The following is a 14963-nucleotide window of genomic DNA, read 5'->3' as shown; positions in this document are numbered from 1 at the left end:
ATTCCAATCATTACATCAGAAGACTAACACTGCAAGAAGCCTTCTGTGTCATTGTGCTCCTTCAGTATAACTTCCTGAATTAATCCATCATACGGGCAGATAAATACTAGATCTGGTAACACAGGATAAGAAAGAACACAGAACTTGCAGCCAGTCATCACACTGGCTCAGCCATAACAGAAAGGTGTTCTTTTTCCTATCAAGCAAAACACACAGCTGAGAGGGAAGTTTGTTCTCACTACGTTAGAGGCAAAGAATCACCCTCAAAGAAACTGCACAATTTCTCTACATACCTGAGCATTGACATTGGCACCAAACTCCAAAAGGCACTGGATCACCTCTTCTAGTCCCCAGCAAGCTGCCAAGTGTAAGGGTGTCTGTCCATCGTGAGCTTCCTCTTCTCCTTCTCCATTCGGGCCTGGCTTTCTGGGACTATTCACATCACAGCCACTAAAATAAACACCATACAGCCAATTTATTACATTTAATCCAGATTCAAACAGTTCCAAACAAGGGTCAGAAAAAAGTTTACAAGAGCTGATCCAGCAACTGCTGACGCATTCTACATGAGCACAAGTTCCTGGTTTTAGTCTGACTCTTGTCTTGTCTAATACAGGTAACAATGTGTCTTTAAGATTAGTCAGGCTTCCATAAGTGCCATCCATCCACCACAAGTCTAACGAAGCACATACCTGCTACTGGCTCAAAATAGCACTCAATTGATTTATGCCAGGAAAATATGTACATGCACATTGGAAGGTTTGTACTTTAGAACAGGGTCTGACCTGCGAATAAGAAAGCATGCTATTTGTTCACTGTTTTCATCAATAGCTCTATGAAGAAGAGTTTGTAAGCAGCCACTTGGTCCTGACCCCCAACAGGTTGAATCACAGCCATGCCTAACCTGGAAGGAGAAGCACAATGAGGCAGTGAAGTTTTTTTTTATGTCTCCAGTAGGCTCCTACTACTTTATATAGCCCTTGACTAATGCTTCTGAAACATTATCCCTTAGAGGCTGCATCCGAGATGCCTTGTTTATTCTCGTGACAGTCACTGAAATTCAGGAAGCTACTTTAAAGTCTCTTGGACTATTTTAGTGGCCTACTGTGTAATACTTAATTAGGTAGTGTTTACCAATAATTCGGATATTCACCCATATACCCTGAACAGACAGGTCTTCAGCCAGTTTGGCTAACAGTTACCTTGTATTCAGCAATGACAAACACTTAAAGTGAGTCAAGTAGCACTGGCAGACATTGCCTTTGAAGGTCTGGCCCACTTAGTTGCTTTCCTACACATTCAGCTGAACAGAGAGAGCTTTTTTAGGAACTGTATTTCTAATATTTGTATCCTACTACAGAACTACTTACTCAAGCAATGTGGCACTTTAAAGCTTGTTCCACTCCACTTTACAAACTATTTACAAGGTCTATACATAAGTAGTTTCAGTGTTGACTCCATAAAGATTCCTATCCAGTACCAGCACAAATGGTCAAGTACAGTTACAAGATGTATTTCTCAGGCCATCAACACACCTTTTAAATAGTTGTCTCTAGCAGACAACAACTGAGTATCAGAGACAAAGCTTTCAAGTAATTTGCTTATGAAGGAGACACAAGGAGGTCTACTTACTTCTCCTAAGAAGTCTCCTGCCTAGAAGTGAATAACCTTAAAAGTAAATATAAGTCTTTAAAGGCCTTCTTAATGGAACTTTAAGATGCGATAAAAACCAGCACATACTCTAAAGCACACATACGCGTGTTCAGTTTTATTCAGGAAGCTGATCATTACACAAGTCTGGTATGCTACAGACTGAGGTTTTCTGTAGACCACTACTCTTTCCACAATCAGGAATCCACACAACATGTTCTACAATTTTATTAAAGTGGCTGCAAGATATTTGGCTACGCAGAGTACAATGTTTATAAAAGATCTCCCAGCAAAAAAGAACTTCTGGTGAAGAAAAGCCTCTAGAAGTTAGATAGTTGTATAGGACTACTCTGTTCTTTTCATGCATTGACCTTGTTTTTGCTGATGAGACCTTTATTGCTAGCAAGATGCACAAAAGTGAGATTAAATTAAATCAACTGACATTCTTACCAGAGTTGATGCAATATCTTCCAGGTTATTTTCTAAGGCAAGCCATAAAGGAGGATTTCCCTTCTCATCTGGCACAGACATGTCTGCTCCCCTGGTACAAATAGCATCAACCACAAGAGGGAGCTGGTTTTTTATAGCTAGCTGTAAGGCAGTCTCTCCATCCTGTGTTCTGTAACAGGCACAGTTTGAAGTGTGTTACTATTGTGTTATAAAGTTAGGCCTTGTGGTACAGTCGTTTATTGGCAAAGCCAAGAATTATCTCCTCACGTGTGTATTTTGGCTGTGGTAAGACCATATCTCTACAGACAAGAAAATGCACCATGTTAGTTTTTCATCACAGCTACGCAGTTTACTTTCCTCTTCCCCCCAACCCATCAGCAGCAACTGATTGATTCCTAAAGTTTGAAAAGCATGTTAGTGTTCTTAGCTCAGAGACACTGTCTTTTCCTTAAGTGCAGCATTCCTTCAGAGCAAGCCTACTGCCACAGAAGGAAACAGCTCTGTCTCTACTGTGGTAACACTTCAAGCAACAGTCAGAAATACCGTTAAGAACCTGAAGTTACAACAGCAGTACTAGGCAGTTTGTACCCATGACATTCATTACTGTATAGCTCACCACATTTCAAATGCAGATAAAGCAGATAAATGTTTTGTTAAGTCTAATATCAATTTGTCTAGGAGATACTCAGGAGGCAGGTTCTATTGGTATCTTGTTGCTGGAGCTACATTTAATTAATTTAGATGGTAGAAAACATGCAGCCCCAATGAGCCGGCAAATAGATGAGACTATAGAAGTTCAGTACCTGTCTCTAGGACTCGAGTCTGTTAGAGGATTCTGTTCTACTTCGAATTAAGTGGCACCTCTCTCTGCAGTCTCAAGAGGAGGTACTGACCAATGGAGCTACATATAGGTCCAAGTTCACATACGTAATCCCTCAGCTATAATTAGTGCTATAAAAAGCAAACACCTAATTATGCAAAACCATTATTTGAAACAAGCTTCAAGCCATTATATAAAAGGCAGTTGTCACTAACCATTCAATACATATCCAGTTGAGTGTTGTATCAGTTAAGATATTACCTGACATTTATATCTGCCTGATGCTCCAGCAAAAAGAGTGCACTCTTGCTGTCTTGTCTCTGTATTGCCATATGTAGTAGAGTCTGTCCGTCTGACATTGTGTCATTGATGGACGCCCCAGACCCAAGCAGCTGAGCTGCTATTGTGTGCATGCCTAAGGAGTTAAAGCTCATTAGTATTTTACCTTCAGTTCTATAAAACATACACATTGAAGATTAAAAGCTTGAAGTTTCATTTATTAATTTTCAGTAACGATAGCAAGAGAGGCACTGAATGAATGCTAGAGCCTATTAAAATTTACACACACGAGCTAAACCAACTCATGACTCTACCCAGCTTCAATATTCACTTACAGACTTACTGAATATTGATTACTGAGTCCTTTTGATGTTTCTTAAAGGCACAAGATATGTTCTGGTATACAGCAGAGCTTTCCCATTAGTTCTGCCAGCCTAAATGTAGTAGAGTCCTCCTTAACCATAATGAGCCTAATCCTCCACATCATCTCAGACTTCTGTCCAACAAACACATTAACTTCGGTATTATGTTCATAACCTATTCCCTGTTTAGCTTAGTTCCTCCTCCTTTATCTCAGAAGCACATAAAGGCAACATTAGAGAGAAAACTACATTTTGGTTTCCGTTCATTGGAAAGGAAAGTGAAGAGCCTGGACAGTGAAGATGCCTGTTACATAGGGATGACATCTAGCACTCCTGTACAGAGCCACATCACTAAGCATTCTGCCTCATCTCTATGAGTAGCCATCCCCAATACAGCTGCTGTTTCCAGCTCCGCAGGGCCATGCTTAAGTTGATTCAGTAGTGACCACAACACCTCTTTCTTTTGACCATGTCCTGATACTGCCAAAATGTCACTTGGCTGCAAACAAATACCTAGTTTTCCACAAACCATTCCCCCCTACATTTCAGACAAGAAAGCATCTTCTGAATCAGTATTTCAAGTTCCATTCCCCTGTACTGCAAGTACAGTTGTGGGCAAGAGGCTCCAGGCTACCTGCTAGCAAACAAGCAAAGCTGTAAGGCTAGAAATCTATCAGCAAGTCAGATGTGAACATTCCCTTTCAGAAGCTGAAGAATCATCTAAAGCTCTCCTTAACAGTTTCTCACTAGCAGCACAAGCCAGGACAAACACACACCTGCTGTTTTGTCTTAAAAAAAAAAAAAAAAAAACAAAACTTACCACACTATAGCTTTCATATCTTTGTAAATTCTCATCTTATTTTGAAGGCACATACCTGTCCAAAGAGCCAATCCCAGCACAGTCTGGTCTCTTGAGTCCTTTAGGCTAAAGTCAGGAATAATTTGCAAGTTGTTGGTAGCATGAAGAGCATTAGCTAGAAAAAAAGCATAAGGAATTAGAGCATTCTTGTATTTGATCTGCAGTTGCACACTGAAAGCTGCAGCAGTAGCAGTGTCACATTTTGAAGTAGGCTGCTCCTTTAGCAGTCAGTTTGCAATAGTTGAGCAAGGTACCTTCAGTTTCCCAGAACGTGATACTGCTTAGGATTCAGGCAGTATTGCCACTACCACCTATCTGAATACTTATACTAAAAAAAATTTAACTTTCTAGCGAAGAGGCTTAACCGGCCCCCTTTCTACCTCCATTTCCAAATGGAGCTGCACACACAAAGTTCAGAGAATGAAGAGTGGAGGCTGGACTGCAAGACAGTGGCAGCACTCCTCCTCAGCTCTGTGGGATGGATGCTGTTCTCTGCAATTCACCTACTCCCTTCTACATCCCACTTACGGTAGGAGACAAAATAGGCCTTATTTCAGCTGTCAAACTCCCTTGCTGCTGCTAGAAAGGAAAAGCTGAACCAGTAGCATTTAATAATCTGTTACCTGCTACTATTTCAGTACTGAACTCTACTACAATACTAGCATTACTCTGTACAAAATCCTCTTACTGACAGACTTGAGGGATGCAGAAATCTCACCACAGAAACATGCCTTTATCCATATTTGATTCCAGCATTTACCTGAACAAAATGCTTTGACGGGGAGAGAAAAGAGATCTCATTTGTACAGTTAGAATACAACCTGGGGCAAAGTGTTCAAATCCATTGTCTACAGTGGAGACTTTAGAAAGATTTACAGGCAAATTAATTTTCCAGTCTTAACAAGCAGGTGATTTGAGTTTAAGACTATGTTTAGTTCCAGTCTTAACAAGCAGGTGATTTGAGTTTAAGACTATGTTTAGCCAGTCTTAATTGCTCTACTTAAAACAATGTTTACAGGAAGAGGTACTTTATCAGTAGTTTATCAAAACACAGTTTAGTGACATCTTGACACACTGATCCACTACAGCATCAATATAGTCTGAACCAGAAGAAACCTACCTTTTTGTTCCAGGATGACCGACACCACATCTGGGTGATTGTAAGCAATGGCCATGTGAAGGGGAGTTTGCAGGTAAACACTCTCTGCTGTTGGAGAAGACGCATCCTTCTGACCAAGCACTGCTTCTGCCGTCTGGATGTTTGGATTGGCTCCTTGTTGCAGAAGTTCTGCTGTCAGGTTAGCTAGGCCATGCCTACAGGCTGTATGCAGTGGTGTTTCTCCCTTTAATAAGCAGAGTACTAGGTTAACAGCTTGAGACATGAAAGCCAGAAGAGAAGTAGCTTTTAAACTACTATGTCCACAAGAATTGATGTGAAGAGCTTATGAACTAGTAGTTGCAGCTGCTTAGAACGTCCAAATCACATGAGTTAGCCTGTATTAAGGACTTTATTACAACAGGCACTGCAGGAAGTGTTAAAAGCCCAGTAACAACTGGTGATGCTGCAAGAACAGTGCCATGAGAATGCAACAGTTGTCTCATCACTAGTAAACATCTGAAAACATGCAGAAGGCTCAGCAAGTGTTCCAACTTGCTTTAAGCTATGGTTAGCAATAAGCTCTCTCTATCTTATTTCTGAAGAGAAATAAGGAAACTATGAGACTACAGTCTGCAAGTTTCTGCTTTTACCCATTTATTTTGGTGGTTGACTTTTGCTCCATGAGTTGCTAGGAAGAGAGAAGCTGCCTCATTTCCTGCACCAGCTGCCCTCTGAAGCAAGCAGTTTCCTAAAGAAAAAACGTGGACACTGTTAAGAGTGCTATTCCAACCACACTTTGATACGAACAAGTGTGCTAGCACCCTCCCCACTACCTTGTAACACCAAGATTTGAAGCCAACAAGGAAAATCCTATCTACTAGTAGTTCCCTCGCAATGCTGGGCTGTCATGTATGCTACCATTTAGCAATTACACATTTTGAAACTGTAAAGAGGATGTTAAGAGCCGGCAAGGAGTCCAGATTTTCTGTCACTTCCTGCAAGTCAAGCTTAGCTTAGGACTTGTCAGTGTTCCAAGCTCTGGGTAAAGGTACTACCACCTACCATTTATTATGCAGCAAACACTGTTAAGACCTCATTCAGCTCCTCAGAGTGCAGTTAGCATTAAGCAATTAACTTCCAAGCCTTCCACCTACACAGAAATACAGACTTCTGTTTTACCTGTTACTGTGTCTGGAGCATCTGTATTGCTGCCTCGTTGGATCAACCTTGCTGCAAAACTGTTCTCATCAAATGAGGTTCCATTTACGACAGGGGCATCCTCAAAAGGGTTTACAGACTGATCAGATGATACAGTGATATACTGAACTGCAAGCCACAGCGCTGTGCTTCCTTCATGATCCTTCAGCTCCAAGTCTAGTCTAAAAATAAGAGTTAATGTTTCCCAATTTATATCTTAAAGAGCGGTCCCTGATGCAGCCTAAGTTTCAAGTGTCTGAACAGCTGTATTAGCTCATCCAATACCTTACTGACAACTTTTGCTTGCCAAGAAGCCTACTGTAGCTCCAGTTACTTCAGAGAATTCACGAATACTCTGAAACAAGCAAGACACCTTTCAGTGACTACTAGATTTAAGCTCACTGATCCTAAGAGAAGCATGGCCCTGGTAGATTTGGGCTCCCACTAAAAGTAATGTAGAGGCAAATCCTCTTGTATTTGAATAAGTTGTAGTTGAATTTGCAGTTGTTATATACAAAAAAAACAAGCCAAATGAAGTATTCTGCTTCATCACCCTAAGAAGTCACCTGTATTAACTTTAAGCAGAACCCAAACTGAACTCAATAACATATTCAGACATTTTAAAGAGTCTTATTACTCCTTTTAGCTCCACTACAAATGAAGTAATTGCCCTATTATTTCACCTAGCCCTCTTCGAAAAACATGGCGATGCAGTCTGCTGCTTCTTTTACAGTAGGGCAAAAACTTATTAGGCTTCTAGCATTGTTCTGGCATCCTAAGTTACGCAAAGCCTTTACACTTTTGCATCCCAAGCCTTTTGCTAGCCTTATTATAAGGCAAAAAGGCAGAGTAGAGTTGTTAAACCAGTTTTCGTTCTTCACTGTACAAGGTAACCTCAGTGTATTTTACATTTGAGTAAGACTTACTGTTTGCACTGAAGAAGCTGACTGAATACAGGTTCATTCCTGACCACAATTGACACATGTAATGGGGTCCTGTAATTGGAGCAAAGTACAGTTACAAGTGAGATGGTTAAGATTCTGTCCATGGCCACCAACACTCCTCTATAGATCTACAGAGTTAACGTTTGTCTCTGCTTTCAGCAGAAGGGCAGAGGTGCATCTTGAAAGAAAGAGCAATCTACCCTTTTAGTGGACACAATTGCAATTAATTTAGTAGTAAGCAACTCCTTACACTAATGTAAGAGCTAACCTTCAAGAAAAAGGCACAAGAGCTTGACCTATCAGAATTGAGTAGCTGATATACTCCAAGTCTTCTATATCATTTTATGTACCTGTTTGCCAGCCCAGCCTAACCTGTAAAACAGTTTAGAGGCCTGCAGATACTGCCTCTTTGAGATAATTCCAGTTTCACCGAGAGCTTCAGAGAAGTACCTTTCAGGAATACTATTTGTTATCTTAGTTAGCTTGCTTTACTGTTCAGTGATTCAATAAAGGCAAATTATTCATGTGCCATGTGCTCTAACACAATCAACTCACCCCAGCTTTCTACAGCTGGGCTATGTTCAATTGGTCATGACAGTGTCCGATTCAGCCTGCACAGCTTTCTGCTTTGCGTGCCACCCACAGATCTCAAACTGGATTAATGAATTCACCTTGCCTGCTTCCAGCATCACCTGTGCTTTGCTGGCAGACCTGAGCAGGTTCTTAGCAGGCTGCATCCAATCACTACAGTGTTATCTGTTAGACTGGTAGCAGACTTCACTTCACACAGTACTCACCTTCCTTTGCTGTCTTGCATATTTGGATTGGCTCCTGCCTGTAAGAGAGACTCTGCTATCTGTGCCATCTCTGCCATCACATCTGGCAAATGCTTCTTGGGGCTGTATGACGCCACAAGGTGCAGAGGAGTCTCCTGGTCTCCCAGTGTAGCAGCATTCACACGGGCACCATTTTTAATGAGAAAGTTCGCAGCAAATTTATCTCCTTTGTGAAACAAAACAAGGTTATTTATGGATATCTACTTTACATACCCTGTATAATTTATATAAATCCAGAAAACAGATACATATGTTTTCCCTCCACACCACACAATCATTCCAATACAAATGTCTGCTCTTAAGAATGCACTAGCAATAGGTAACTTCAAGAACGCTTCACTGGGAAGTCAGGATTAAAGTATTCCATAACAACCCCCTGGAAAAAGTGTTTTGCCCTGAGGTTACACGTGACTTAAGTTCACATTCTAGTTTACATGTTATGGTGATACTGAGATCACTAGTTCCTCTATCAAGATAAGCCCTTTGCTGCTTTAATGCACAAATGGACAAACTGTGAGACTAAACATAGCAGTTTTTGAACAAAAGGTACTATTCCAGGGCACCAGTCAAAAGCACGTAGTTGAAGTTAGTCACCATCTCTTCAGTATTGCTACATGAACAGGCAATAAGACAGCCTTTGCTCTTGAAAGTTTAGGCCCCATTATGTATGGGGTAAGGGCTTCAACAGTTAGGATGCACCATGCATGGGCATTCCCGAGAATTCCCTCGAGAGTGTCTCAGAAGTCAGAACTTAGGCCCACTTCACTTAGTGAAACCTTGGACTTGAACCACCGAGATGCAGAGAATGACTTCAGGACAACACTAATTCCCCTTACTCCAAAGACTACTTTGAATAGTCATATTTGCAAGTTGCTCACCCTGAATGCGTGACTGAAGAACAAAAAAGACTGCGTACCTGTTTAAGCAATATAGATTGTTGTATTCTCTGCCAGCAAAAACCAGAATCTCCTTTTCTGATTTCTGTATCAGACATTCCCCTACTCTCCAGCAATCATAAGAAATAAGAATCATGTGGCAAGTTCAGACAATTTGCTTTAGCTCCATTTCCAGCACACATGATTGTTAACAGTGATTAATTCACTGAAGCTTTGCTTACTGAAAAGCAAGCATTCATATTCAGAGCTCTAGTTTAGACTCAAAGCAGAAATTAGAACTAGAGGACAAATGTTAGTATTAACTACGCAGAGCAGCCTGCTGCAATCTGTACAGTGCTTCATATGGCTGCAGCCATTACCACACTGACCTACGCCTAGAAGATCTCCTACTCCTGCTGCTGAAGCTTCATTCACAGGACCAGAAAACAGCACTACCCTGTTTAGACATGCAGGGGATTAAAGGAAGAAGTCAGGAGCTGTATTTTGAGCTCACAAAACAAACTACATCCAAGAGTCCAAGAGAGCCTGCTGTTAAAAATAAACTTATGCTTTTCATTTGTAGCATTACAATACCCATGAGGTTCAGTCACAGGTAAGGTTCCTGTCATGCTTTGCTTTCTGGAACAGAGCTGCCAAAGATATCATTGCAGGCAACTAGCAGCACAAGGCACTCGCTACAGATTTCTACCAGACTTTGGCCACAGGCCAAGGTGCTGCTGCTCCAAAGCCTTCAGAATACTGTGGCCACAGCAATCAGGTCCTATTGTGCTCCAGGTCTCGTAAGATGCATTTTCCACTCTAAGGTGGAGAACTGCTCAAGATAACCATGTAGTTGTACTCAGACCCCACTCTGATTACTATTCTACTGTTCACTGGAGCTTTGAAGATATTCAGACTGGCACAGAAACACCTCCAACTACTACTCATCTTCTTCCAGCCAGTTTTTCCTCCCCTAGAACTGCTGTCCAGCAACAAGGACCCTCGCTGTATATCATAATCACAAAGAAGCATATGCTGCATTCAACCCAGGTCTAGAAAAAGACTTCATCTTTATTTGTGATTAGGCTGCCATGCTCAATTCAACTATTTGTCAGAAAGACACTGTTGTCAAATTAGAATACTCTCAGTTTCTCCCTACATTTCTTCCTTTAGCAGACAATACTCTACTAGATTGCTGCTGGCTGTCATGTAGTATAAGTTTAGTTTACTAGACACCTTTAGATCCCAAATCAGGGTTTGTTTGGTTTTGAGTTTAAAGAAACAAATAGGGCAAATTTCATCCTTGACTACAATTTTCTAACTGAAGTGTCAACTACAAAGTGACACAGGAATAGACTCTGGAATATATATTCCACACTGGGAACAACTGCAGGTTAACAAGGCTTCATATCCTATCTACTTACCTCTCTGGATAGCTTTATGTAATAGACTCCAGCCTCTCTTGTCTGCCCTGTCTACGTCAGCCTTGTAGTTGACCAGTGTAGTTGCAATACTCTCCAATCTTTGGGCAAGGGCTAAATCCAAAGCAAGATCTCCATTATGATCCAATTCATTGAGCTTCCCAGGAAGCTACAACACAAATTCAGTCAACTGACATTAGTTAGAGGTATGTGCACCAGCCCAACATAATATTTTAACAGCCTGTTCCAACTACCACAATGCTAGAACCTTCAGCTCTAATGCAAAATGCTAGCATCGCATTTAGATAAGTGCATCTTACACAGGAAAACAACCAGAAGACTAGCATCACCACAGGCAAGTCTACAACCAGAGGACTGTTCAATGAGAAAACCGAAGTTCTGTTCACAAGCCTTGTGTAACTCACAGGAAGCAAGACTAGTATACTCTGAAAAAATGCTGCCTACATAGGCATATTCAGCATAGTACCAGGAAGAATTATTCAATTATTCCTTTAAGATACCTCAAATCTCAACTGGATTAGCACCTAAAAGTGCTATAGTCCCAGCTTCCAATTAGGATTTGAAGCATTTTAAAGGACTAATTGAGTAATTCTTGATAATTAATACCCAAGTCATTCTTCCTTCCCCCTTGTTGGGGAACTACTTGTTTGCTCGTTGTTGAGAGTGTTCATTCAAATAGAACAAATACTTGTTACTCCAATCATTCAACAGAAGAGGAAAAGCATTTGTTCAAAGAAGTGATGCTTGCTGAACTGCCATGAAGCAGCAAAGTTGACTATTACATCATTAGCTTTAAACGTGCATAGCAGTATCAAGTACTGGATTTCATCAGATACAATCTGTTGCATGCAAGATGTTTTCAGAAGTGAATCATAACACTTAATTCTGTCTTTACAGAGCCTTTACTGCTAGACTTTCATTACATATACAGAAGTAGCTAGGGAAACGATAAGCATACTAGTAAGAATTAGGGACAAACCCAACAAGGTTCAGACTGGTGGTTAGAAACTAGTTACTTGAAACACTGAATTCTAGAAGACAGATCCAAGTCAGTCTCACTGTACCTGTGAATCCATTTCAATAAGATACAAAAAGACTACATCTTCTCTCTCAACTTTAATAGCCTTATGCAAAGGATATTCTGTCTTTGACTTGAACATTTTATACAGTAACTGAGCACTCATGCTACTGAAGTCTTCTTTACGCAAGTCATCCTAGAAACAATAAGAAAGAAAAGGGTAAGCAACACTCCTGTTTTCTCTATAAACAAGGCACTGTACAACGTAATTATGAAGTTCACAAAACAAGTTCAGTTAAAGCTCCATTTTAATAACATAACAAGCAGGAACAATCCAAGGTAGCCTTTTAAGACTAGGAAGAAACACTCAGGAAGTTTTACGTCTAATGTTCTAGTTTCAAGATCAGTTAATGAAATTTTTCTTTCCTTTTGTCTGCAGACATGGAAAACTAGCATTTTACCAGACATTACAGTAGATTAACAATTAGTCTCTACATGAATTCTCTACCTGGACTTAAATCACAAAAAGGCCTAGAACTATTGAAAACTGACAACTCCACAGAACTTTGAAAAACTCTGAATAAAGGTAAACAGAAACTTAGAAGTAGAAAGGCCTTAGGTTTGAGTCAGCGTTCATTTGACTAAACAGAAACAACCTCATTTCCAGGCAGCATACAGTGTCAAAAGTTAGGAGCCAGAAGCAGGAAAGAGTTAAAATTGCTGACCTGCAGGTTCAGATACAAGAATCTTCTTATATATTCACAGATCAAAGAACTCCCTTCTGCTTTGGCATTAGCCAAACAAAGAAACATCCACACCTGGATGATGCATTTTAGATTCAGAATGACTTAAATCCTCATGCACTAGTCTGCTGTTGACAAGTCTTCTTTTAAAATCTAATCCATTACTCAGTTATTCTAACTCTCCTCAAAATAACACAGAGCAAGCAAAACTTTCAAGTCAGTTGCAAGACTCCTTGCCGTTCCTTCCATTACAGATAAACTCTTCCCTGGCTTCCATGGATTACTTTTCAAAGTAAAAGCAGGCCTGGGATTTGTGACCTATACAGAGACCAGCTATGGATGAACTTCTAATCAGTTCAGAATCCAGATTCGATAAACAATCCTCTTTAAATAGAGTCCCTTTGTTTTGGCTCACACTTAGGAAAATATGCTTTTTAGAATGAAGTATTTCCACTGAACCGAACAGCTCTTCAGGCTATAAGCTACATCCCCCCAGTCAAGACATTCACACCAAGACAGACAGACATAACCTCTACAGACAACAAAACAACCTTAGACAAGGAGCCATTTCATGTGCTTTGTTTCAAAAACATAATTATGAATTGGTACTGCAGAGAATACCAAAAAACACAGTGTCAAAAGCACATATTATAAAGATAACTGAGACAGATGGGAAGGGAAAAGTCACTCCTGACTCAGAAGCAGCCCCTTCACTCATACCAGGGGACAGGGCAGGCAGATTTAGCAGGTTTTTATCAACACTGTTGCTCCTTGCGAACATATAAGGGTCAGCATAATAGGTCACATCAGTCACTGAAAGTTATCAGGAATCCACTCAGTCCCCATCCCAACTGGAATGCTTGAATGCTAGCATACCAGGAGATACTCCTGAGGTTAGACAGTATAGTAAGTTAAGCAAAATTCTACTAATTGAGTTCCTATGCTCTGCAAACATTCTTCCTCTTGCTTCCAACAGTACTTACCCAGTGACTAGCAATTATCTCAGCACAATAGTTCAGAAGAGTGCTAGCATTCAGCTCCTCAGCAGTCTGATAGAAACGAATGCAGTTCCTGACATTAACTAGTGACATAACTCCTTTTTCACATCTGTCAAAACAGGAAAACCATTGTTCAGGAATCAGAACATAGCTTTACTGTAATCACTCTCCCATGCTGTAACAGGGTCCCATATACTCCTTTTCCTAGATTCCAGTAGAAAATAGCTTGGCCTTGCTTTACTATAAGGCTAAGCAGCATAAACATACTTTAATCAGAAGCCCTGTAAGGCAGTTTTCATAAGAGCAGACTCCTATTACAGTCCATCTAAGCCAAGGTCTCATGATAACACCACTTGCAGGTACCTGCAGTGTGTGAAGATGGACATCCTAGTTCTTTCTCTCACTGGAACAAGCTGCAGTTCATTCACCATTATGAAGTAGGAGGATGCCTATCTCTACAAGAACTACAGCAGTCACAAGCAGGTTTTGTGACAGAGCTAGAAAGCAGCATGCCACATACAGCTATTTATTTCATAAAGAGAAGGGATAAACTTTAACAGCAGATCCACCAAATCTTACCAGGTGTGAAGCTGTTTAAGTTAATGGGAAGAAAATCTAACTACCTCAAAATAAAGATGAATTTAAACATGCCAGTGATCTCCAAACAGACATTAAGAAATAAAAATGGAAATACTTGTCTCCAGGTGCAGACACCTACCAAGACATCTAATAATTACTAGTAGCATACCATATGTGGACTTGTCACTGGACTACCACAAACAGACCACAGCTGAGACCGTTTTGGTATTACAACACGAAGACAGTTTGGGTTGGTACAAAGTTCGAAGGCAGTTTTAGCACTGGCCTTAGAAATGTCAACCTCTTTGACAGAAGAGTTGACAGCAATTTAGTTTGCTTCATGTTGAGTCACACTTACATCATAGATTATGAGTGCCATGTACTGCTACAGCCCCAGACACCCCCTGGGTAAAAGATTATAACAAAGGGTACTTTATCTTTAACTACATTCAAGGCTTTGAAGTTGTATAAAACTTGAAGAGGTTTCAATTCGTACATTCAAGCTTCTCACTAACTCTGAATGGTTATTTAGAGCACTCTATACATTCAAGATAACAACCTAACCCCTACTAGAATGGTGTAATCAATCTCCTCAAAAGGGCAAAGCATTGTACTATTACTTTAACCTGCTTTATGAAGGGAAATTGCCACCCACATGCACAGAACAACAGCTATTTAAGTTAAAAATTTTTCACCTGTGGTATTTTACTACTGCAAGCTACCTGCCATTGAGTCTTCCTACTTTTCTCTTTAACAACTCCTTTCTTCCAATTCGCCAGAGCTTGTTACTAATATACTGATCTCTGCTTCCT

General features: G+C 40.4%; 1 protein-coding gene across 1 annotated transcript in view; it reads right to left on the bottom strand.

Annotated features, from left to right (window-relative positions):
- ANKFY1 (ankyrin repeat and FYVE domain containing 1) overlaps positions 1 to 14963 on the bottom strand; it is a 32129-nt gene that overhangs the window by 7337 nt on the left and 9829 nt on the right. Inside the window, exons 5-17 of the mRNA XM_075440421.1 lie at positions 13558 to 13681; positions 11878 to 12027; positions 10796 to 10961; positions 8458 to 8662; positions 7643 to 7711; positions 6699 to 6898; positions 6170 to 6267; positions 5541 to 5763; positions 4437 to 4535; positions 3182 to 3335; positions 2101 to 2269; positions 786 to 904; positions 294 to 450 (exon numbers count right to left, since the gene is read on the bottom strand). Of these exons, the coding sequence (XP_075296536.1) occupies positions 294 to 450; positions 786 to 904; positions 2101 to 2269; positions 3182 to 3335; positions 4437 to 4535; positions 5541 to 5763; positions 6170 to 6267; positions 6699 to 6898; positions 7643 to 7711; positions 8458 to 8662; positions 10796 to 10961; positions 11878 to 12027; positions 13558 to 13681 (1933 nt within the window). The remainder of the gene's footprint in view (positions 1 to 293; positions 451 to 785; positions 905 to 2100; positions 2270 to 3181; positions 3336 to 4436; positions 4536 to 5540; positions 5764 to 6169; positions 6268 to 6698; positions 6899 to 7642; positions 7712 to 8457; positions 8663 to 10795; positions 10962 to 11877; positions 12028 to 13557; positions 13682 to 14963) is intronic.

Source organism: Opisthocomus hoazin, chromosome 20 (genome assembly GCF_030867145.1).
Source record: "Opisthocomus hoazin isolate bOpiHoa1 chromosome 20, bOpiHoa1.hap1, whole genome shotgun sequence".
NCBI lineage: Eukaryota > Metazoa > Chordata > Aves > Opisthocomiformes > Opisthocomidae > Opisthocomus > Opisthocomus hoazin.
Note: the sequence above shows the minus strand (reverse complement) of the source record. Positions and strands in the feature narration are given on the sequence as shown.